At 37.9% G+C, this 26,979-nt stretch overlaps 1 protein-coding gene across 7 annotated transcripts in view; it reads left to right on the top strand.

Annotated features, from left to right (window-relative positions):
* Nrg3 (neuregulin 3) overlaps nt 1-26,979 on the top strand; it is a 1,183,895-nt gene that overhangs the window by 500,519 nt on the left and 656,397 nt on the right. For all 7 annotated transcript variants that reach the window (XM_055597838.1, XM_055597836.1, XM_055597834.1 and 4 more), the window contains exon 2: nt 12,673-12,802. In XM_055597838.1, coding sequence (XP_055453813.1) covers nt 12,673-12,802 — 130 coding nt within the window. The remainder of the gene's footprint in view (nt 1-12,672; nt 12,803-26,979) is intronic.

The following is a 26,979-nucleotide window of genomic DNA, read 5'->3' as shown; positions in this document are numbered from 1 at the left end:
AAGAAAAAAATGGTTGGTTCTGATCATCATATCAAGCTCACTACAAGTGCATATTTTTTCTCTTTACTCACTTAGGTTTCAAGAAACCCAGTTAATTATTATGGTCTAATTCATTCCATTTATTGATGTTCCACATGTCAGTGACTATCAATATTAGATTTTAATTCCACACCTTCAGTAATCTCTTACAAAATACCTGATTCCAGATACAAAAACCAAAGTACAGCATCCTATTTTGTGTAGCCTTTTGCTTATGATGAGACCCACAAAATCTTTAAGAAGGGAAACTTGGCAGCTGAAACTGAGGCTATTCAGGACATGGAATAAGAAAGCATGGGCCTTATATGAAGAAATTTGAAGAACAATGTAATTGTCTCATAATCTGAACGCGTATTCCAAATACTTGTATGTTGTCGAAATGATAAATAACTCAACTGAACTTGTGAATGTCATTCTGTTTCAAATAAGTGTATTAACATTTTAGGAGTTAACACTATACTATTACAGTAGCTTTTAGTAACAATTTTCGTCTCTTTTCTTTCCTCAAGTTTTCTCTTTTTCCTTCTCTTTCCTGTTTTCCATATGGAAATGCTCTATTTACTCATCTTTAGTGTATTTTTGACTCTTGATGTATTTCTTCTGTGCTTTTACATCTTTTTTGGTTTTTTTTAATTATTTTTATTTTTATCAATTACACTTTAATGACTTTGTATCCCCCCTGTACCTCCCTCCCTCCTCCCCTCCCAATCTCACCCTCCCTCTTCCCCACCCATGACCCTCTCCCAGTCCACTGATAGGGGAGGTCCTCCTCCCCTTCCCTCTGCTGCTAGTCTATCAGGTCTTATTAGGAGTGGCTGCATTGTCTTCTTCTGGTACTTTTACATCTTTTGATCTTAATATTTTAAGTATATGCTTGCATTTCCTCTCCTTGAATCAGCGTCTATGCATCCTATGCTGGCATTTTTTTACCTTCTATTGTGTACTTAGCAATATCTTAGCTGTTCTGAAATTTCAAGACATCTTGAAGATGTAGCCCATGTACTTAAGCAACTATTCGTTGTTTAGAGACATTAAGTATGGTTTTAACCCATTTTTGTTTGTTTGTCTAGATGATTGTTTGCTTTGTTGGTTTGGTTTTCTTTTGCATGCAGCCAGAATAAATATTCTACAACGTATTCTTGACTTCTACTTTAGGAAACTTCTTCTGTTGCCTTTTCTTCATGTTCTAATTTATAGACAAATTCCAATGATGTTTTTTTTTCTACTTGTTTTATGTTGCTAATGTAGTTAACAAAGGTGGAGATCCTGGTTCCATGTAATCTTCAGTGTCCATGACCTCTTCAGGCCCTGCATACTGAAAGCAGAGCTCACATTTCTCAATACTTGAAGACTGAAATAGAGACCATGACTATTCAAAGGAAAACTAAGATATTTTTATTATTTAATTTTATTGTTTTCTTATCAGTTACATTTTATTAACTCTGTATCCCAGCCATGTCCCGCTCCCTCATTCCCTCCCAATCCCACCCTCCCTCCCTCATCTCCACCGTGCCCCTTTCCAAGTCCACTGATAGGGGGGACCTCCTCCCCATTCATCCAATCCTGTTTTATCAGGAATCTTCAGGACTGGCTGCGAAGCCCTCCTCTGTGATTTTTTTTTTTAAATAAAGTGAATATGTTCATTTTATGCTAAATTTTAGAGAATGATGTCAATGTTTAGACACTATTTCTAAGCCATAAAAGAATGAAAAAAAATCTTGAAGAAAAAAATAGAGCTTCCTGAAATCTGCTACTTTCTGCTTTATTTTTGAACCCACCTACCTCTCCTACTCCCTAACAGTTCTCATAGTGTTGCGGTCTGTTCTTCAAATATGGGTGCTGGGTGATAAGTGCGTATAGATAAAGGGGTTAAAGAGAATAGTGTTTCCTGACTGCTGATACATTTACTTACACATCTATGAGAGAATATGGCAATATGTGGGCACATATATGTGTATTTGTATATATATATATATATATATATATATATATATATATATATATATGCCTTAAGTAAGTTCAACAAGACTGTTTAAAATTATTCTTTGAGTATTAAAGATTGTGTGGAACTTTATTTTTTATTAGTAAGTTTTACAATTCTAAGAATAATGCATGATCCTTCCATGTTTCAATTCCTTTTATTTGAAATAAAGAGAATATTTACATCTGATAAATAAGTTAACTCCAAGTCTTGTTAGACCATGTTGACTTCAGTAATTTATTTTCTCAAGTCCATGAGGTTTGCATTCCTAAAACTGAATGTGTTAATGACATATGAAGACCATGAAACACCCTAGAAGTCAAATGCCGCATTAATTATATAAATTGGTAAATTAGTGAGATAGTACAGCTAGATATATTCTAGCTGGTAAGGAGACAAAAGCAAATTCTCCAAATAATGACTGAAGCAATTTCATCATATATACATGTCCCCAAAGTCCCAGATGTCTACTGAATTAACCCAAAAATCAGAGTCAACACCTGGAGGCATAGTGAGCCATTGGACCCTGCAATTTTACATACACAAGGATTGATTGTAGTTATACCTATCATGCCCATACCACAGGTTAAGTAGCATTTATATTCTTTGTATGTATAATTTTAAATTGGGGAACTTCTTGAATCAACAAATATAAAAATGTTTATAGAAATGAAACCACTTATTCAAAAGCATCTACCACATCAAATAAAAACTAACCTCAAAAATTAGCCAGTCTCAGATACATTCACAGAGGTATTTTGTGTTAGACCCTGAGAGGCGTTAGGAGGTGGAGACAGCCTTGTAGCAGTCCAGCACTTGTCAACCAGGTTGGGAAGCTGATAGGGAATGACCACATAAGCAGTCACTCTCCAGTTCTGTATGAATATCAGACACTAGCAAGGTAGATTCTAATACCAGCTCATGACTCAGGAGGTGGGGAAAACTTGAGACAAGTTCATATTCTGCACAGACTTTAGTGTCATTTTATGGTGGTATATTCAAAAGATCAGAGGCAATTGACTAGTGATTTATGACTGCATATAGAGAATCAAAAAAAAAAAAAAAAAGGTGCTCCTAAGACTCTGGAATCACGGTTTAATCAATGGTGTCAAATTAGAGGAATATTTTTTTAATTAATAAACTTTTTATTAATTACAATTTATTCATTTTGTATTCCAGCTGTAGCCCCCTCCCTCATCTCTTCCCATGCCCCTCCCCAAGCTCACTGATAAGGGATATCCTCCTCCCCTTCCATCTGACCCTAGCCTATCAGGTCTCATCAAGACTGCCTGCATTGTCTTCTTTCTCTGTGGCCTGGTAAGGCTGCTTTCCCAGGGGGAGGTGATTAAAGAGCCAGCCACTGAGTTCATGTCAAAGACAGTCCCTGTTCCCCTTACTAGGCAGTCGAATTGGGCACTGAGCTGCCATTGGCTCCATCTGTGCAAGGGTTCTAGGTTATCTCCATGAATGATCCTTGGTTGGAGGATCAGTCTTAGAAAAGACTCCTGTGTTCAGATTTTTGCTTTAGTTGCTCTCCTTCTGGAGCTCCAGGCCCCTCCAGATCTTTCTGTCCCCCCCTTCTTTCATAAGACTCTCTGCACTCTGCCCAAAGTTTGGCTATGAGTCTCAGCATCTGCTTTAATACCTCTACCTTGGGTAGAGTCTTTCGGGGCTCCCCCCCCATTTTTCAATATTAATTTATTTTTATTTTATGTGCATTGGTGTTTTGCCTGCATGTGTAATGTGTGAGGTTGTTGAATCACCTGGAACTGATGTTATATGTGACGTTGTGGGTGCTGGGAATTGAACCCAAGCCCTCTGGAAGAACAGCCAGTGTTCTTAACTGCTGAGCCATCTCAGAACAAATTAGAAGAATCTTATATCCTGAAGAATAATCCTTTTGAGAAGCAGCAATTTAGTTTTCTACAGATTGCTCTTATGGAGCTTTGCAGATGACTATTGGAATGAGAGGTAAGCAGGCAGGGATTCTGAGAAACTAATGAGCTAAAGGTAGATAACTGCCAAATATAGTCATGGGGATGATATTAAATAAGGTTGTGAAGGGTGCCTCATGCTGAGAGTGCAGAATGCTTGACAGTCACCTGCAGAACTTAGAAAAGCACTGCCCAGGACCCTCCCTCATGGTTTCTAATGCAGGAAGTCTGGGGTGTGTCCCATGAGTTCCCATGTCTAACATAGTTGCTTACAGGTGACTCAAACACTCCTGTCTTGAAATCAATACTGGGAGTAGCAAAGCCCTAGAGAATAACTAGAACAAAGATGAGAAATAAAATCCTGGCCAGCAGGAAGCCATGTCATAAAGTATGTAAAGATATATTATATGAGTCCAGAAGAAATCATAAGAGCAAAGTAAATAAAGTATAATTAAAAATTAAATTAAATTAAATTTAAAAAAAGAATAATGAAGCCAGAGGCCAAAGACACAAATTGTCAATCTTCCTACCATCATTTATCAAATGGGTGAGGATAAGCCTTAAGAAAAAAAAAAATCCATAGTGTTATCCAAAGATGATTGACCAATAATGATTCTGACTATGATTTAGAAGTAAGTTGATTGCTATAGACTATGTTTTTGGGAATGTATGTATCTAAGACTGACCAACTTAAATGACAACTTTAAATAAGGTTAGATAATACATTGTCAGCAAAAACCAGAGGAGAGGGAAGTGAAGACCAAGTGGCATCATGGAAGTTAGTTGAAAGCCAGTCACAAAGGCAGGAATGGTGGAGAGATTGAAACAAGATGAGAAAATGAAAACTAAGCTATCATTGGATTTAGAGTTATTCAGGAATATAGCATAGAATGTTTTTCAGTAACATGATTTAAAAAACAGAGATACAATTCCTATCCAAAAAGGCAAAGAGGATGGACATCAGAAGAAGGAAAAAAGAGGGAACAAGTCAGGAGCCTGACACAGAGGACCTCTGAAAGGCTCTGCCCTGCAGACTATCAATGCAGATGCTGAGACTTATGGGCAACCTTTGGGCAGAGTGCAGGGAATCTTAGGAAAGAAGTGGGAAACAGTAAGATCTAGAGAGGACAGGAACTCCACAAGGAGAGCAACAGAACCAAAAAATCTGAGCACAGGAGTCTTTCCTGGGACTGATACTCCAACCAAGGACTATGCATGGAGATAAGCTAAGACCCCTGCACAGATGTAGCCCATGGCAGTTCAGTATCCAAGTGGGTTCCATTGTAATAGGAACAGGGACTGTCTCTGACATGAACTGATTGGCCTGTTCTTTAATTACCTCCCCCTGAGGGGGAAGCAGCATTACCAGGCCACAGAAGAGGACAAGGCAGCCACTCCTGATGAGACCTAATTGACTAGGATCAGAAGGAAAGAAAAGAAGACCTCCCCTATCAGTGTACTTGGGGAGGGGCATGCATGCAGAGGGTGGAGGAAGGGAGGGATTGGGACGGGAGGAGAGAGGGGTTTATGGGGGTATACAGAGTGAATAAAGTGTAATTAATAAAGAATTTACAAATAAAAGAAAATGTTCGACATCAAAAAAAAAAAAAAAGAAAAACAGGGATAGTTTTGTGGAGAATAAATAAAGAATGCAAAGGCTTCAATGGCAGTCGCTACTATTACCATTATGGTGGAAGCTGTTTGTATAAACATGCTACTGGTGGACAGGCTGGCAGATAAATTTTGACTTTCATGATAAATTCTCCAATTACAAAGTAAATTTACTTCCACCAAATATGCTATGCCTTGTGTTCGTTTATTTAAGCTGAAAAAGAGGTCGTTTTCTCCCCTTCTGCTTTCTTTTCTCAGCCAACTTGTATGTCTGTTTCTCCATCTTCTTACTTTCTTTCCTGTTTTCTTTTTCTTTTTTCTTATTGTTTCAAAGACTCTCCCATTATAGCCCAAGACTGGCCTCAAATACACAGTCTACCTGCCTCAGCATCCAGAATGCTGGGTCAGGTATTCCCCACCATATCCAAGAAAGGGGGACAAGTTTAAGAGTAGTGTTTTTAGCTGGAAGGTAGCAGGTGTGCTGTGCAAATTTAAAAGGAGGTCTTTCTGCCTTTGCTGGGAGAATTGGTGTCTTTAGAATACATCAGAAGCCATCAATTATGTTAGCAGTCCTGTCACTCAATTGAACCTCAAAATGTTTTGCCCAGCATTCCCACTTTCCCTACACTAGTAAAGTGAACAATTGCCTGATTTCTGACCATAGGGGGGAATAGCTATCTTCACCTCTTACCAGCTGAGAAATGGTGTGTTTTCTTTTCAAACAACACTGTATTAAATATTTTATAAATCAACCTCACAACAGTGTTTCTTCCTGGGTGGCAAATAAGTGAAAGTCAACAGGGAATTTCAATATAGGGAGCAGGTTTCATTTATACTGCTGTCCTAGAAGAGGTTGCCAGAGATAAAGACTGTATGGAAATCACTTCTCTCACCTGCAAGGTATTTTGAGAATTTTAAACCACTGGAATTGTTCACTCCAATCTTAGCTACCCTTAGAGAACTGTCAAGTGAAGAACTATCCATCCGAGAGAAGAGGAAAGCTCCTTGAAGACGTTGTCATTTGCCAGCCAGGATTGTGAAAGATTTTTCCAGTCTTCTCTCTGTTCCATTATAGTTCTTCCTTAGGTGATCTTACTCTTGCTGGAATTCCATTTCTTCTGAGAGGTAAATCACACACATTTGACATAGGATTCTAGTGCTGAAATTTTGGGAAACCTTCAGAAACAGCTGTAGCCTGACCTAAGCTCTCTCCTTCCATAACTGTCTGCTGCAATTATTACCTGTAACAGCCATTTTAACATTTTTGCTCTTGCAACAGAAATATGGGTTCCCACCATGTATGCAGTATTGTGTTTGGAACATAGAATCCCGCTCTGAGTGACCCTGAAGTTCAACTCGGTACTTAAGGGAAAAAGAAGCATTTTCTTAGTCATTAATAAATTAACTTCCATTGCAAAATTTGCAGGGATTCCTGTCTTCTAGCCATACATATTTTTCTTCTTTTGCTTTAAATGAATTAACTACCACTACTCCCCACAGTGTGTTTAATTATTGTGCTGATTACTTACTATGTATGCTAGGTGAAGGGGAAAGAATACAAAAGTGAAAAATAAATACTCTCCATGACCTCCTTGGGGAAAGAAACCAAAACCCATAAAATTAAGAAAACATATTGAAGTACATAGAGCAAGTGCCAGATGAGTGGACCAGATAATTGCACAGCCCCTGTGGCCAGGCTCCTCAGTCAGAACCCTGACTTCTGTCCCTGAGCTCTGGGCCTATTGTCATTAAGCTTGGAACACCCTAGTACCACTGTAAGCCTTGACCCTTCCTCTGCCTTCTCTGACCCTCTTTTTTAGAATCTTTTCCTTCTTTTTTTTTATTTCTTCACCTTTGTCTTCTGTCCTGTAGAAATTAACTTTTCTTTTATGAATTTTTTGTGATTTACATTTTTTTTTGCTGTTGTCCTTGTTGTGTGTGTGTGTGTGTTTGTGTCTGCCCATGTCTATAAATACCACATATAACTGGTGTTTAGGATGGTCAAACAAGGGTATTGGATACCCTGGCACTGAAGTTACATGCAGTGAGCCTCCATTGTGCTTTGGGAACCAAACTCAGGTTTTCTGCAACAGTAGCAAGTGCTTTTAACCACTGAGCTATCTATCTATCTATCCAACCCTGAGTTTATTTCTTAAGATGAAAAATAAAAATTGCATTCACACTTTTCAACATCAACACAGGAAATTGCTCAAACATAGACATATGCATCAATCTACAAACATCTACTGTGTGCACCTCTTTGTCAAACCATCCATGAAATCAGAGGTCAGGGGGTGAACACCTACTCTTCTCAAGAGCTCCCAGTCTTGTCATATATGATATTCATAAAGGGATGGGAAGGGGCAGAGGGCATCTAATAATGAGCCTCTGTTGAGTATGGCCCTTAAACAAGAGCTTCTAAAAGAAGATGTGAATTCATGGGAGTATTGGTTTACCAAGACTTTCAGCCATGTATAAAGATCCAAAATAAAGCATCATTTTTCTTAAAATTACCAAATTACACATTTATGCAATTAAATTTACTTCATGACAAAATCATATCACACACTTTCTAGCCATTTTAGTGTACTGAATTATATTAATGGTGTTGCAATTTTTCAAACTATGATTATGTCCCCCCAAAAAAATGTTGGTTAAGTTTATAGGTAAGAATACATAATACGGTGATCACTATCTATCAATGCTTTAACATACTTCCCCATCTTTTACATTTTTTAAAATTCCATAAAGCGGTTTCTTTTCTTTTTCTTTTTTTCCTTTTCTCTATTCTTCACACATGCAATATATCCTGACCATAGCCTCCCCTCATTCCCCTCCTCCCTGTTTCCCTACACACACACACCCTCTTCTCCAGATCCACTGCTCCTCCCTTTCCACTTCAGAAAAGAGCAGGCCTCCCAGTGATAGCAACCAAACAAGGCATAAAAATATGCAAGAGGATTATTCAAAAACCCTCATATCAAGGCTAAATAAAACAGCTCACTAGGAAGACAGGGTACCATAAGCAAGCAGAAGAGTCAGAGACAGCTTCACTCCCACTGTTTGAAGCATTACCTTCCTATCTTCTTCTCCCTTTCCCCCCTCCCCTTCTCCTCAGAAAAGAGGAGCCCCCATTACCAATCCACCCCAGCACATCCAGTAGCATCAATACTAAGGGCATTCTCTTCTACTGAGGCCACAGCAGCACAGCTCGGGGCAAGTGATCTATCTAACCGCAGGCAATAGAGTCCACGTGAGACACAACCCAGGCTCCACTTGCTAGGGAACCCATATGAAGAACAAGCTGCCCATCACTTACATATGCGTCGGAGCCTAGGTTTAGTCGATGTCTTCTCTTTGGTTGGTGCTTCTATCTGTATAAACCCACATGGGCCTAAGTTAGTTGAGCCTTTTGGTCTTCTTATAGAGTTCTTGTCCCCTCTGGGCCCTTGTATCCTTAACCCCACTCTTTGACAAGACCCCATGAGCTCCACCTAACATTTCGGCATCTGTTTCAATCCATTCTTGGGTGGGTCCTTTCAGAGGACAGTTAAGCTAGCCTCCTGTCTGCAAGCATAGCAGAGTATTATTAATACTATCAAGGGTTGGCTTTTTCTAATGGGGTGGGTCTCAGGTTAGGGTAGTCATTGGTTGGACATTAACTCAATCTCTGCTTCATTTTCATCTCTGCATTTTTTGTAGGTAAGGTAAATTTTGGGTTGAAGATTCTGTACGTAGGTTAGTGTCTCCCTTCCTCCACTGGAATTCTGCTTAGCTATGAGGTGGCCACTTCAGTCTCATGTACCCACTGCCGGGTGTCTCAGCTAGAGTCATCCCTATATCCTCACAGGGGCCTACTTTGTCACAGGTCTCCAGCTTGTGCCAGAGATAGCCCCTTCACTTTTTCTTCTCCCTCCCAGACCTCTCGTCTTTCACCCTCACTCTCCCCACATTTGTTCCCCACTCTCATTCCCCTCTCCACACTCTTTCCCGCCCGGTTCTCATACTTCTTCCACTTCCGGTATCTATTCTATTTCCCTTCTGAGTGGGATTCAAGAATTCTCTCTTGGGCCGTCCTTGTTACTTAGATTTTTTTAACTACTTATAAGTGAGTACATACCAATGTGTCTTTCTGGGTCTGAATTACCTCGCTTAGGATGATATTTTCTAATTCTATGTATTTGTCTGCAAGTTTCTTGATGCCCTTGTTTTTAATGGCTGAGTGATATTCTGTTGTGTAAATGTACCACAATTTTTTTATCCATTCTGCAGTTGTGGGACATTTGGGTTGTTTCCAGTTTCTGGCTATTATGAATAAAAGCTGTTATGAACAAAGCTGAGCAAGAGTCCTTGTTATGTGGTAGAGTATCTTTTGGGTATATGTCCAGGAGTGATATGGCTGGGTCTTGAGGTAGAACTCTTCTCAATTTTCTGAAAAAGTACCAGATTGATTTCTAGAATGGTTGTAGAAGTTTGCACTCCAACCAGCAATGGAGGAGGGTTCTTGCTCCACATCCTAGCCATCATTTGCTGTCACTTAAATTTTTGATCTTAGCCATTCTGACTGCATATGTCTTGAACTCATCCCATATCGTTTGTTTTACAGTTAGTACAATGTCAATATTACATTGCAAAATACTTAGGTATATGCTGAGATTTTAAACTTACCGATAGTTTTATTTGATTTACTCATAGAAATATCAAGTCTAGCACTTTGTCATGCTTCATCACATGGAGCTTTACAAAATAATCACATGTCTGTTTGGAATCCAGTTGAAAGTATTTTAAATTAATTCTGTGATTCTCCAAGCTGGATCTAGATGCCTCAAGTACATGCTAAGTTGGCATTCATTACTTCTTATACCTAGGTCATTTTCAGAGCTGCTTCCTGCGGTCTCTGATCATCTGTAGTGTGCTGAGAGATGATTCCCACTGTGGCAGCAATGTAGCTGGTAGGATTGGATGGGAACCACAGGAGACAGCAATTGTCAGATGGAAATTAATTGATCCTAATTGCATTGCCATTGTATTGCACTCTGAGTCTATAGCTTGTTAAAACCACCGATTATGAAAATAAAGATCTTAATTTCTGCTGTAGGATATGGTAATGAAAAACCGCTCTTAGAGAAATGATCAGTGAATCAATCAATGAAAATTAAGAAATTAAAGAAGAAGTTAAGTAGCCAGTCATGAATTAACAGCATACTTTAGTAGTTGGGAAAGCCATCAACTGTGCAGTGTTTTATACTGAATTTTCTGCTTGTAACTCCTGAATGTCAACTTTTTCCCACAGAAAGCGAGATGGATTCTGTGTGGCTTTGTAACACCCTTTGCTCTGAAAAACAGATCTTTGCTGTAAGGAGGATTTAGAAAACAGATGTGTTTGATTTACAGAGCCTTTATCTTCTGGGAAGTCTTAACAGGAAGGTATCTTAAAACAGAAAACAGCTCCGATTATAATCAAAAAGGACATCAAAAGTCCTGTTTTCATTGTTCATTTATAACTTATGAGTGAGGATGGGATCATTAATCATCTTATCTTTCATTCAGCACATTTGATTGATTTGTGGTGTTATGGAGATCATATTTCTTGTCCATATTTTACTGAGTACCAATTCTGATTAGGCCTCAAAATATCAGATCACCAGGAAGTTATGAAATTAAGGAATGGGTAGACCTGGGACTGAAACCCCTCAGGTGAAAACATTGTGACTAATCTACCTCTATGAAAAGGAAATTTAATAATAGTAAATACTGAATAATTTATTCATCTTTTGCTTACATGTATTTTTCTTGGCAATTGCAGTGCGAGTGCTGTTAGAGCTTCCATTGCTTAAAACTCTGCCACTAGAAAAAAATGTCTAGATGAGGGAATAGAATATCCTGTAGTTAGGATATATTTATGGTTTGTTTAATATTTCAAATGCAGGTATGTACTTTTAGCTTAATGAAAAATAAAAGTAGCTATGATTTAAAAGTACATATTTAAAGGAATGTTGAAATCATAATTGCATGCACCACTAAATACTTTCTATGAGTATTCTTCACATGTGACTGTCTTACAGAATTTGGAGCATTGAAATTTTAATTACCTAATGAAATAGGAATGTGAAAGAATAACTAACAGTTATTAGGTAATTATAGCTATAAGCAAAGCACCCCCAAATGACATGCATCTCCACATAACTGTCAGTATATACATTGATCGAATGGTTAACTATATTTGGCAGCTATAAAGGGTATGACTATCATGTTGTTTCAATCCTACATGAGGCATATTGGTTAAAACCAAAATAAATCAAAGTGGTTGTATTGTGTTCGGCTTAGGAACATTCAGCAGTTCCTGTTATATGTGCACATGGGGTCTCCGTAGAGTGACTCCATTATTAAAATACAACAAGGAGAGTATCATTGGGAGATTGGTACCAATACATGTATTGGATTCTGCCTGGATGTTCAAGCTTTTACCTATAATGATGCAGTGTTTACTTCTATGCATTCCCACCTATATAACATAACTCATGCCCAGCATTTACCATGCAAAGTATAATACAAATGCTGTTTATGTAAATGCATTTTCTTTTGTTTATGTAACAGTGTTGAGAAGAAAAAATATAAAGAGATGCAGTTTAATTGTGCTTCTAGTGCTGGGGATTGAATCGAGGACCTTGACATGCTAAGAGAGGTTTAATTATTTAAGCCTTTGTTTTTTTGTTTGTTGTTGTTGTTGTTTTTCCAAGAAAAGGCAATGCTATACTGCTTAGCCTATTTTTGAAATCTGTATGTAGCACAAATTTTCTTTGAGTTTGTGATCCTCCAGCCTCCTTCCATGGAATGCTGGCAGTAGAGAAAAGCCCGGTTGCAAGTTATTTTTCCTTATTCTTTTTCATCTGTAGTTAGTTGAATCCCAGGATAAATAGAAGGTTGACTACAAGACAGCTTAATTCAGCTGTATATGTCAATTTAATTGAGGCTCAGTCCTATCTGTCTCCGGCCCCCGTGGTTATTCCTATGTATAGTCCTGGACTCAGGAGTCCAGCAAATGATGGAAGTAGTGTGTGTTAGAATACATGTCAACATGTGTTCTCTCTTCTCTCTTCTCTTCAGATACTACAACATACTCCACCGAACGATCTGAGCACTTCAAACCCTGTCGAGACAAGGACCTGGCGTATTGCCTCAATGACGGTGAATGCTTTGTGATTGAGACCCTGACAGGATCCCATAAGCACTGTCGGTAAGCCCCAGCAGCAAACAATTTAAAGTGCAGACCCTCCTTGAGGACCAGACGTGGAGGGTAGTAGTCAGCCTCGACAAAACACTGTCTGGGTGTGGATAGGGATGCTGTTTTAGTGGAGAAAACAACATGGAAAGGAACAAGGCTCGTTATCTTGTTCTTTTTTTGAGGAAGGAACAATTGAAAAAAGGTTAGATGTGGTTGTGTTGTGCCTAACAAGTCAAAGAAGATTTACTTCCTACCTGCCAATTTAATGGGGGTGATTATTTATTCTCTGAAGCCTGTGTTTATGATATGAGACCCACGCTTGTACCCTAGCACTAAGAAATAATCCTTTCTTGCAAATCTGTAAGCTTCGGTAAGAGACAAAAACTGCTCATCTTAGACAAAGAGTCTTGGTGTTTAATGTGAAGCAAACCCCAGAGGCTGCACATGTGTCTGGGGAGAGGTGTATTTTATTTTGATTCTGGCTGCACTTATTAATTTCATACTTAAAAAAAAACAAAAACAAAAACAAAAACACCTACAATGGGAGCTGCTCTCCAGCAAGATGTTGTAAATGAAATGATCGTCCTGCTTGAGCCTAGGCAGAAAACCACTTAAGGGAAATTCCCAGTAGATTCAGGAAGGTGTTTAATTGGCTTTCAGAAACACCAGGTTATATAACTACTGAAAATATAAGCAAGGGGAAATAAACAGTGCACTCCTAAACACTGCCGCTTTAAGGCTCGACAGAAAAATCAAATTAGCATTCAAAAGATATTTCTCACCATGCTTTTATTGCTAGCACTACCCTGGTAATTTGTTTTTTCTTGCAATTGTACATGCTTCAGTGACCATATGTATCCACAATCCTTCCCTTTCCTTTATTTACACTTCTTATATGACACAGTTATTAAATTAATTATGCTTAATCATGAAGCTTGAAAAATTGTGACTTTTTCTCTCTATTGCTTTATAAAACTTTATTCCTGTGTTGTTTTATTAAGATGATTCAGAGAAATGTATCTTTTAGTTGTGGGTTGAGAACATGACAGCAAATCTGGCTTGGTTCACTAACAACCCTGAGTCCATGAGGAGGATGTGTGGCTACTTAGTGGGCAGAGATACGGGTGCGAAAGAACTGATCAGTGGGAGTAGGACTCTTTCTTGTGAGCTTGTCTCTCAAAGCAAAGAGAATGCAGTGGTTCTTTTTCACCTAGGACATGGAACTTTAGCCTTTTTTGTTGCATATTCTCTTTTCTCTTCTGAATTTACCTCAATTACAAAGTTTTTATTTCATTATTACCCTCTTTAAACCAAGTGGGCAAAGAGAAGAAGTAGGAATAGTTCCATCCTCACACTTTTTTTGTATTTGTAATGCCCCTGAGAATGCTTGTAAGTAACATACAAATGACTCGAATCTCTACAGGGAAATATATGTGTATATATATGAATATATATAGACATCCTTTTCAGAGCCTGGTATGTGTCCAATGTCTTTTAGTCACTCAGCCATATGTTAAAGTTAACTTAGTCCACATGATGAGGTCATGGTGAGGAAATTATTGCTAAGGTTTGTGGCATAGTTTATTACTGGACATTCATGTGCTAGAAGCATAGTCCTTAGTGCACTGATAAAGAGGTGACAGCTTTGAAGAGTCGGGGACTAGTAACTAGGTAATTACATCACTGAAGCTCCACCCTTGTGAACTGATTAACATTATCTCCCCAGAGTGTGTTAATTTTAGTAAGAGAAGATCTGTTTTCTAATGAGCAGGTTGTTCTGAGTAAGAGCAACCAAACTTCTTTCTTGCCTCCTGACAGTGGCCATGTGTGCACCCTTTTATCTATATCCCGTTCTTGTTTGCTTCTCCAACACACTGTGGTAAGAGTATCACTGGGATACTGGCACCTTATTGTCTGTTTCTCTGGTCGCCGGAATAATAAGCCAAATTCGTATCCTTATTTTACAAGGTACTTAGCCCCACATATCTTGTTATAGTAATAGCAATAAAAAAAGATGTTGTCAATTAAAGCTGACTTCCTCATCCACTGAAGAAGAGGTGAATTAAAGGAAACAGCTAATAGTACAACTTTCTTTGATGGTGTTCCACCACAAAGATGGATCATATCTAACCCAACCCGAGTATGCCTCTATGAGTCATCAGTTCTAAAACTGAGTATACAGAAAACAACAGAATGATTCAAAGCCCTTTGAAACATATGGTCTCAGTAATTCCTTAAGTTTGTGATCTTATTATTACTCGTTTTAATTTTTTTTTATTTTAGAGCAGTTAAATGTACAAATTATTGGTGTTAATTGTGGAATTTCCACACATGTGTACATTATTGAGCTATCGCTCCCAGTCTTCTACACAGCTCCTACCAACTTCATCTTCCAGCACCCATCCCTATATCTCTTCAGTTTTTTCCCTCTTCTTTCCTGTCTCTACTCTCCATTACTTCATTTCATATTTCCATGGTGTATTAATTTTCTAGTTCTCGTAAGGCCAATTATGGAAGATCACATAGTTTAACAACTGAAATCTGTTTTCTCCCAATCAGGCAGATTAGAGGACAGTGATTGAGTCGTCATTGGGGTTGGTTTCTTTTGAGTACCCTTGACTTTGGCTATGTGGGACATTTTCTCTCTCTGCTTTTTCACTGTATTTGATCTTGATGTCTGTGTTCATACCTTCCCTCTTCTATGGATATAGTAGATTACATCTCATCCTGTGACTTTCTGCTAACTTCAGTCTGATTTGGAAAATAATGCTGTATTGCTTGCTTTGCAGTTTAAGTCTTGGGAATTTCCCACCTGAGGTTGCCAGAAAAATCAAACAAATAGGCAAATATAATCCCTCAGTAAAGAATTTTTCCACAAGCATGCTCACACTCTAAGACATTGGAAATTAATTGTTCACCATGTGTTTTATTGAAACCCAGTTGAACACATTTCTACAGGTCTCATGTTCAGAAAGGGAATTTTTACTGTCTGTATAAATACATGTGAAAATCTAAATTTTGTATCTCATACAATTAGAGATGTAGTCATGGCTCAGCTAGAAGGATGTGTAATACTTGGACCTTCTGTCTCCATATTTCTTGTGTATTTTGGTTCAAACACTGTTATTTAACAGAGACTGACAACAAAGGTAATCATGACAAAAGATCAGCCTCATACAGAAACTCAAGTATGTTAATAGACACCTAGCCTATAAATCTCTTACTGGTAAGTAGGAACATCACTCATTATACATACATGCTATTCATCTCCTGGGCCTTGCCGTGATGATCACACATCACAATTGACTGCTATTCATCTCCCAAGATTTCCTATGAATAAAAGACACAGATTTCTGCCTGCATAAGCTACTCTTTAAATTTCTGAAGCTGTTATTAATGATATGCCATTTGTGTTGCACTCTTCTTAAGTAGTATGTTCCATTCACTCTTCCCCTGTTTGGCAAATGTTTATTGAACATTTCCTATCACCCAGATACTGTTGAATAAATACATACAGAAATTAATTTAAATATTCATTGTGGTGTGTTTGCAAAAGTGGAATGTTTTATCCTTCAGAAATAGTTTCATACTTACAAAATATCAGAAATAATGTGAAGTACTTGAAGGTGACTGGGTTGACTCTCGTATCATCTTTATGATGTATTAGTTAGTGGAAATGTTTCAAGTAAAATAAGTCTCTATTTGGTGCATTTGAACAGCAACATAAATACATGTATATGTATGGACTTGCTAGTATTTTTTTTTCAGTTACAAAATTCTACCTAAATCAAAATCTGAGATCAATTATGATGGTGTTTTCTTGACTTTCTTTTTAAAAGTTGCAATGTTAGAACTACGTCAACTATATTTCCATGCTTTCACACCATCCAGTAACAAGGGTTCCAGCATATATTCAAATTATTCTTCGTCAAACAACCCAAATGTTCATTCAGATCTTGGTGAGGTTACACACACCTATGATCCTAGCACTCCAGAGGCAAAAGCGGAAGGATCTCTGTGAACTCTAAGCCAGTCTGGTCCACATAGCCAGCTCCAGGTGATCCAAGGCTACACAGTGAGACTCTGTCTCAAAAACTAAACAAGAACAAAAGCAAAACTATACCAACCAAACAAAAAAAATGTTCAATGAGAACAGAATGAGGAAAGGTCGTTATGATTATTCTCGTGTTATATTTTCCATTGTTTATCAATTTTTATAAAGCTCCTATGGATCACTGAAATATTAATGTATATATAATACATGTATTAAATGTTAAAAGAAATACTAACATCCTAAAATAATTTATCAGAAGGACTTTAAAGGGAAATGTGCAAGTAAATAAGTACAATTCATTCTTTTAAATTAAAATATATTACGAACTCAGATATCACCTGCACAATAATTAATGAGAAAGCTCCCTTGTTTTGTGGGTGATCCATAAAACAAAGATGGGAACCAGAAAACCATGAAGGGCTGACTGCTCAATAAAGTGTTCTCAAGCAAAGGAAACCCAAAGCATATGTTTCCCATACTTCGTTTATAGAAAGTTATCACCACGGATAACTAAGGCTAATGTAAAAGTAAGTAAATGAAGTCCAAGGAAAAGAAAAAGCTAGCATATTCATTTATGTCAGCAACTAAAAGGACATTTTGAACAGAAAGGAAACAATGGAAGAAAAATTTAAGCATAACATTGCTTGGATCTGAATATTTGTAACAGCATTGTTTTTTTTTAATCTAAATATCATATCAGAAAATAAAGATATGAGAAAACTGACTAGCTAACATTGCTAAAACTTTGACCCCAAACTTACCCTGCCTAAAAGATGTTCAGGATAAAGATAAAACAGATAGAGCAAAAACTGAGGGAATGCCCAACCAGTGCCTGGCCCAACCAAAGACTAACCCTATGGGAGAGTGCCAACCCCTGACACTATGAACTATGCTCAAATAAGCTTGCAGACAAGAGCCTATGAGAGCTACTCTCTGAGAGGCTCTAGCCAGCAATGCCTCAATACTGATGCTGAGACTCACAGCCAAATATTGGACAATGTCTATGGAGTCTTGTAGAAAAGTAAGAGAAAAGAGAAAAGGACCTGGTGATGGGATGACAGGAACTCCATAAGAATACCAACAGAGGCAACTAACCAGGGCCTGGAGGGGCTCGCTGAGATGGAAGCATCAACCAAGGACCATGCAATAACTGGACCTAGGCCCAACACAGAGATGCAGCAGATGGGCAGTTTAGGTTTCATGTGGGTCCTCTAGTAAGGGAAGTGGGAACTGCATTGCACATGGACTCACTTGCTAGCTTTTTCCTTGTCAGACCATAGGAGAAGAAGACATGCTCAATCTTGATGTGACTTAATGAGCTGGGATGTATGAGAAACGGAGCTCCCTTTTTTTGAGGAATAGGTGAAAGCAGAGCCGGGAAGGGTATAACCAGGAGGGGAGGAGGGATAGGGCTACAATCAGGATGTAAAGTGAATAAAATTTAATTAATTTAAAATATTAAGATAAAGTAAATATCTTAACAACTGAAAGATGTTACATAATATCCTAAGGTTGTGAGTAAATCAACTCCAATCAGGAGAGTGGAAAGAGGGACAGAACACATTATTTTCCTTAAAAGGATTCCAGACAATAAGTGAACAAACCCATGAGACATTTGACCTGACCTCACCAGAAATGGAACTTTTTCTTTTGGGACAGGTGGGCATTGCTTGATTTTTATCTTAACATATATTTAGTTATTGTTAAATGTATATTCTCTCTTTATACATATATAAAACTCCCAAAACATATATGTGTTTAAACATATAAGGTTTTTTTGCAAAACCTGTTTCTGTACATTCAAAAGTCACTATTTCTAAGAAGCTAGCCTATAGAAATTTATGTGATGAATTATATTTAGAATGTTCCACCAAATTTTATTTTGTAATTTCCAAAAGAAAGTGACTACTAAGGTCTCAATATAAATACGCATACACATTTGAACATACCTGATCAGTGACTGAATCTCCAAAGGCTTTGAGATTATGGGAGTGTTCACGTTGTCAGGCTATATGTGAAAACTAGAATATACCATAAAGTTGAACAAATTAGAGTGTGTTCATCCCAAAAAGCAGCTAAGTAAAAAGGCAAAGGAAAAGCTTGTCATTGTTTTCTTCTGTAAATTGTGTTTTCTAAGGCCTCTGTATAATATAATATATATATTTTATATTTATATATTTTATATTTATATATTTTATATTTATATATTTTATATTTATATATTTTATATTTATATATATATATATATATATATATATATATATATATATATATATATATATTGGCCTAAGACACTGGAATCCTCCTTTTGGCCTTACAGTAAGATATATAGAGAGCTTCCCTGTCTGCTAAGTCAGTGTCATTATATTTCACTATCATTAGGCTGATAGCAGAACTTTCAATTAAGCACTTTCAGATTAAACTGGTATCAGGTCTCTTTAAATGGGCCTGCTATGTCTTATTAATAATTTACAGGTAGTCTTTATGTCAGATTTTGAGAGGCTAAGAAGTGGATTTAATAACAGAAAGACATATCTTGAAGGAAACTGAGAAGAGAAGAGAGGAAATGCATCTCCAGATGTAGCTTAAATTAAGATATTTGGAGCAAAAATTAAGTATCCCAACCACTATTTAACTTCAGGCCATACCTAGAAAACATAAGCACTTGAGAAGTGGCATCTATGGACATTGTATTAGTGTGAGGGAAACAGCCATTGTCACTAAGACTGCTAGACATCTGAATGGGCCCAAGGTGTTCAAAAGCTAAATTTGCTTCCAAAGCCTGTGGCTTTTCTAAACTGAAGCTCACTAACTGTTCACCTGTCTTCTCGGGGTCAAAATGTAGATTCCTCAAACTTTGGAAACAATCACATTTGGCTTGGACTTGATCTAGCATGATCATTTTGAAAGTCTATTAACTTGAAGATGCTTGAATCAGATGAAATGGAGAAAATGGGCCACCATAAGTTCCTTCTGCAACTTCCACCGGAAGGCAGTGGAGTGGAGGGGCTGCTGCATGAGATTGGCGAGGAAAGGCAGCAGCTGGAGTGAGGAGGGTGCCCTGGAGGCTTGCTCCACATTGCTGTGTCCCATTCTTCCTGAGGAGGCTTTAAAACCAAAGCTCCCGGTTTTAAGTGAATTGATTGGGAACAGTACAATATCTCTGTGCTATAATTTATAAAATTACAGGACTAGCCTTGTGAGATCTTCGCTCTGTCACTTTATAGGTCCATTAGCTCTTCAGGCTAGCGAGGGTCCTCTTTATCAAATGGTCGCCAGTAAGTGCTCTGAGAGCAGTGGATAATGGTTCCCTGTGGCTGAAGAAAGTCATAGTGAAAATGGGACTCTGGCACACATCTCTAGAAGGTATCAGCAAGAGAAGCTGGAGGTTGACGTGCCTATAAAGTGCAATCTCAGCCACAGAGCCCTTTTAGAATGGGGTTAATAACAAGGTGAAGACCCTTAAAACAGCTTTTAAGTTATATCAAAGAAATGCTCATAAGTACGATTGCCATGGCCCATATATGACTTGTATAATTTTCAGTATTCATGCCTATAACAGGTGGCCTCCTAAGGGCTTTTGGCCAGAAGAAATGAGCTGAGTTGAAATAATTCTCTTCTGTGGATGGACCTTTGCAAGAGAGGCACATTAACAAACAAAATGCAAGTGATATCATAATTCCAGACGTTCATGTAGTTAGTTGCCTCTTTTAGTTTTACTTCTTTGTGGAGACACCCCATTTGGTACCCCCAGATACTTGCTCAAATGTTGTACAAATGGCAGGGGAAATAAATCTAAGAGGGAGAAAGTGACATAGAATGTAGGTATTTTTCTATGTTAGTTATTTAAAAGTTTTATAACTTAGTTCTCATCTAGCTGAAACAAGAACTTGTACTTTTTTTTTATTTGGGTTGTTTCAAGACAGTGTTTGTTTGTGTAGTTTTAGCTGTTCTAGAACAAGCTCTGTAGAGCAGCTGGCTACAAATTCATAGAGATCTTGTTTCTGACTTCCAAGAACTAGGATTAAAGATATGTGCCACTAAACAGACTAAGAACTTGCCCATTTAAGTGTCGTTATTATTTGTTTGTTTGTTGTTGTTGTAGAGAAACAAGATGCTGGATAGTCCTACATCAATGTACCTGAATGTGCATGTGTATGCATGTATGTAAATTAATGCTTCTTGTTTGGATTTCCTTTCTTTTGCACACAATGAAAACCGGAAATAGCATATTTGCATAAGTCCTGTGAAAGGTGTTACATAAATGTCATCAGCCTTATTTAAAGAGAAGACATGGGTTTAGAACTGGAATGAGGCAAGTTGGGGAATTTCCATGTGCATTCTGAGTCTTTAGGCTTCCGTTAAAATTCTCACACCCTAGACAATTAGCAGTGTTCTATAATTTCTCTGATTCATCCATTTCTTGATTTTCTTGGGTTTGTTTTGTACTCAATCTCTAGCAATTAGAGGAAAAGATAATTTTATTTTTTATTAATCGATTTAACCTGATATGATTTTAGTATTAACATGAGATGAATGTTGACTTTGGCATTCTGTGAAGCAATAGAAAGATCTGTTGATTTTTATTTTATTTAATTTTTTTGGCAGAAAAGTTATGCTTCAGTTCAAAGATATACAGATTAAAAAATAATGACTCCTCTCATGGAAAATACATGATTCAATAAAATGAACTGTTTGCTTTTTCATTCTTTTTCAAAATAGTATTTTCAAAGGTCTGGCTATTTGTATGCTTTAGTGTTTAGTACAAGGGCACAAAAATCCTGGATGGCATAGCTAATTTTTGAAGTCTGGCAGAAAAACAAAGGGGAAAATATTTGAGATGCTGGATATTTCAGTGTTGAGTACAAACAGGCGATGGTCAGTACACAGGTCCTTCCATGTCACTGACAGATGGTGCATTGTTTTCTATAAGTGCTCTTAGTTACCTTTGATTGTGAGGTTTAAAACTAGGCATGCCTTTAGATATGTACCCAGCCTCCCCCAAGCTCATTTGTCAGCTGTGAAAAGGAGATGGACATGACATTTTCTGAGAGTGCCATTGGAGTATCATATATATGAACGTTAACTGGAAATGTAAGATGCAATAAAAATGCAAAACATTGTAGCTATGTGGTAGCTAAAATGATCTAATTGATTTTTTGCCTCTCTCTAATATCTTATGATAGTCCTGTTAATTAAAACACTCTTAAAATCAATGCAGTGCTGTTCTAGCCGATAGAGCCCAGAATTTACCTTATCACATGACTGAATCAAATTTTCCTTATAGCAGGATGAAATTTTCAGAGATATCTCTAGTTCAATGATGTTTTTAAAAGGTTTTTTTAATTAGAAGGATGAATAAATGGTTCAGTAGATTGAGAACATGTACTCCTCCAACCAAAGACCTGAGTTCAGTTATCAGCATCCACATGAGATGAGTACAACCACTTGTAACTTCAGTTCCATGGCTATCCAAGACCTCTGGCCTCCAGCCTTGCTCACATGTTTATATTTGTATGCATACATATGTACATAATTGAAAATAAAATGGATATTTAAAATTGGATTGAATATTAAATATGGATTTCCAAAAACTCCTCTTTAGAAAAATTAATTAAAACATAGATTCTTGTGTCCTTGCTGATGCTTGAAAACAGTGTCTCCTTGTTTCTTAAATAATCCCCATTGGACTGCCTAGTTGGAGTCAGTGTCCATCTTTAACTAACATCCTGGCAAATTATTTACCTTCTCTGTCACTCAGTTTTCTTATCTGTTATGTGGGAAAATGTTACTACATTGCAGGAGCATTGTAAGATGAACAGAATAAGCACCATGAGTTGAAAATTGAGTATAATATCTAAATAGTAAAGACGTACACTGTCATCCTATTTACTTGGCCCTATTTGCACAGCATTGAACTCATCTCTTGAAATCTTTATATACACTCAGAGCCTGTATACTCAGAGAACCTTGTTCCAAGATCTTACCTTGAGTCCCATTATCAGGTTTGAAAAAAACTGACACATTTCTATCATTTAGAGGAACAGTAATGACTGATCCTGTTTCAGGAGCACCTTTTTAAATTGATCATCATTGTTCAAAGAATAGACATGGAAGAATGGAGAAAAGGGAGGCAGCCCTTTGTTAAGTGAATTCTCCCTTTCCACAGTTCTTTCAAAATGCATAATTATCCTTTTGCCCTCCTATGTTGGCCAGTCTGCCTTAAGTCCTGAAGCAAAATTTTCCACAATATCCAATCATAAGGCTTGATGGACAACTACTTTTCTCTGGTGGCTGTGGCCTTCTAGTTGGGATAGAAGAGGCTAGAAGAACCGCCCCTCCCTGTACAGAGATGGAATCATGTAATGATGTATGTCCTAGATAAAATATAGCTGGTCTATAATAAATATTAAAAGATATCTATCTTTTAAAATGAAAGTAGATCAGTAAATATCTTAGCTCCCAATCACCGGGTTATACAGTTGTAAACACTGGAAGACAGATTCTTAGGCTGATATTCCAATTAAGCTTACTCAGAAGAGGATAATGGTGTCTCAGAGCTATTTTGAGGTTCTGAGCTATTTTGCAAGGCAATGAGAGAGTTTGTAACGTCTTTCATGCTTTACCTTCATGCCATTGTAAAGCCTCTTGGTCTATCCTGTATCACTGTTGAGTCAGAACCTCTACATTTCTGTCCACGCTTTCTTTTCAACTCGCACTTATGTAAACAACTTTAAATATGTTTAAACATGTTAAAGATAATACAAAGACATAGCTAAAGTTTTTAAATGTCATTCTTTTTGACTCAACAGGCAAGTACTAACTCCACTACCTACAGGCTTAAAATCTCCACTAAGTCCTCTTCTATAAAATCCCTCTGGTCCAGAAATCTCCAGCTCTTAACTGCTTGGAAAGGAAATGTCCAAACTCTCACTATCTTTAAGCACATCTGTCACCTCCTCAACATATTATATTTGGAGCAGCCATACACATAGTTAAGACCCCAAACTTACTTTATTGTGTGTTTTCTTGAGATGTGGTCCCACTAGCCACACTTCACATTTGCAACCAATTATTTTATTTTTCAGGGTTTTTTTATTTTTTTTATTTTTATTTTTGAAATGCAAGTTTATTTTATTTTTCTTTTTAGTTACATTTTGTTAACTCTGTGTCCCAGCTGTATCCTGCTCCCTCATTCCCTCCCCAACCCCACACTCCCTCCCTTTTCTCCTTTCTGCCCCTTTCCAAGTCCCCTGATAGGGGAGGACCTCCTCCCCTTTCATCTGACCCTGTTTTATCAGGTATCTTCAGGGCTGGCTGCAAAGTCCTCCTCTGTGGCCTAACAGACTGCTCCTCCCCTGGGGGGAGTCAAACAGCCTGCCCTTGAGATCCTGTTAGAAATAGTCCGTGTTCCCCTTACTTTGGAAAACTACTTGGTTACTGAGCTACCACAGGCCACATCCGAGCAGAAGTTCTAGGTTATATCCATAGATGGTCCTTGGTTGAGTGTCAGTCTCAGAAAAGACCCTGTGCCCAGATATATTTTGGTCCTTGTAGAGCTCCTATCCTTTCCATATCATACTAACTTCCCTTCTTTCATATGATTCCCTGCACTCTGCCGAGGGTTTGGTTATGAGTCTTAGTGTCTGCTTTGAAACACTGCTAGGTAGAGTCCTTCAGGTTTTTTATTTTTATTAATTACAGTTTATTCACTTTTGTCCCCCCTGTAGCTCCCCCCTCCCCTCCCAATCCCACCCTCCCTCTTCTCCACCCATGTCCCTCCCCAAGTCCACTAATTGGGGAGGTCCTCCTCCCCTTCCTTCTGATCCTATTCTATCAGGTCTCATCAGGAGAGGCTTCATTGTCTTTCTCCATGGCCTGGTAAGGCTGCTCCCACCTCAGGGGGAGGTGATCAAAGAGCAGGCCAATCAGTTCATGTCAGAGACAGTCAAGGACATTTGCTCAACCATGTTTGAGACAGCTTTATTTGTAATAGCCAGAAGCTGGAAACAACCCAGATGCCCCCCCCCCCCACTGAGAAATAGATAGAGAAATTGTGGCACATCTACACAATGAAATATTACTCAGAAATAAAAAGCAATGAAATCATTAAATTTGCAGGCAAATGGTGGAAACTAGAAAAGATCATCCTGAGTGAGGTATCCCAGAAACAAAAAGACACACATGGTATAAACTCACTTATAAGTGAATATTAGACATATAATATAGGATAAACACACTAAAAGCTGTATACCTAAAGAAGCTAATTAAGAAGGAGGACTCTGGCTAAGATGCTCAATCCTCATTCAGAAAGGCAAATAAGATGGACATCAGAAGAAGAAGAAAACAGGGAAGAGAACAGGAGCCTGCCACAGAGGGCATCTGAAGGGCTCTACCCTGCAGGATATCAGAGCAGATGCTGAGACCTGTAGCCAAACTTTGGGCATAGTTCAGAGAATCTTAGGAAAGAAGGGGGAGATAATATGACCTGGAGAGGACAGGAGCTCCACAAGGAGAGCAACAGAACCAACATATCTGAGCACAGGGGTCTTTTCTGAGACTGATACTCCAACCAAAGACCATTCATGGAGATAACCTAGGACTCCTGCACAGATGTAGCCCATGGCAGTTCAGTGTCGAAGTGGGTTCCATAGTAATGGGTACAAGGAAATGCAACCAATTCTTGTCACTGCCTACCATGTGCCAATACTAAGATTATAGGCATACATCTCTGTGTCAGATTTTTCAGATGTAATAGGTAGTTCTGCTAATAGCTTCTGTAAACTAAGTGAAACCCAAAATTTGTTGTGTTAAACAGGACAGACAATTGTCACAGTGCAAATGAGACTGAAATTCATAGGAAATCAAGCCTGACATGTGCTCGTGTTCTTTTTAATGTAAAATTTCCCAAAAATATGTATAGAAGAATAGGCAGAACAGGATGTACAGAGCCTTTTGCTGTGCCGCATGTACTTCTGTGGCACTAGGCAAATGTAGTGCTCAGATATACGTGAAGGCAAAATATCCATACACATAAAATAAAAATAAATCAGAACAGAGTTTTAAAAAAACCTTAAAAATGAGATAAGGACATCAGTCTTCTCTCTGATTAAAAAGAAATCCAGAGCTAGTTTTTTATTGGTTGGTTTCTGTATGGCCATGGTTATTCTACTAGTTTTATAAATATGAGAAAATAGTCTTATGACTTGAAGCAGAATCAGTTCTGTGAAACTACATATTTAGATATGGTCCAAATACTGTTAGGCAAGGTACTTTAGTTTTGTGAAAACTGAGCAATAGAAGCCCTCTGTACAGATCTTGTGAGTTCAAAAGCCAGAAACATCAATACAGTGTGATATTAGCAGAGATGCTGTATAAAATTTCACCATCCCTGGACAGCAAAACCTGGATATGGACAGCAGAGAGATCTTTCCAGAATGATCAATTAAATAAAAAAAATACTTCATTGAGAATATTTGTACACAGAAGCATGTATCTAATGTTTGCAAATGAAACCTGAGATGATTTTAAAAAAATCAGACTAAAAACATAAAATTTAAAATTATTGGAAAGTCTTTGTGCATGCACACACACACACACGCGCGCGCGCGCGCGCACACACGCACATATCTGTAAGAGCTACCATATTAATCCTCCTCTATGTTTATTCTCCTCCCCTCCAAAAATAAATAAATAAATAAATCTATGGTTATTTTTATACACTCTTTCCATCTCTTTCCCATTGCCTCTTAAGCATATCCAGCATTCCAGGCTCAATAAAGAGTGGTAGGAAAATAGTAATAAATGTTCTCAGAAAAACTCATAAAAAGAGTTATTTTGATGGGCCTTTTCTATTTCAATTTTGTGTGAAGGGTTCTGTGATGCAAATAGAAGGTATCAGATACCCATGCTCATTGAGGTCCTGGGAGCTTCCAAGATGAGATAGCAGCTGAATTTGCATTTGGTGAGATAAGAGCCCTCTCTTTCTCATTTTGAAGTCTGCTCTTGCTTGCCAAAAAGGACATGAGGTTTTAAGCAATTATTGGTGACTATCCCCTTCAAATTTTAGGAGGGGGGAAAACTCAAACTTATTTAAATGTAGATTAAAACAACCACATTATTTAGGTAACTCGTG

The sequence above is a fragment of the Psammomys obesus genome, unplaced genomic scaffold, assembly GCF_907164565.1.
Source record: "Psammomys obesus unplaced genomic scaffold, mPsaObe1.curated_primary_1811, whole genome shotgun sequence".
In the NCBI taxonomy this organism is placed as follows: domain Eukaryota; kingdom Metazoa; phylum Chordata; class Mammalia; order Rodentia; family Muridae; genus Psammomys; species Psammomys obesus.
The sequence above is the reverse complement of the archived record's forward strand: the minus strand, read 5'-3'. Positions and strand labels throughout refer to the sequence as shown.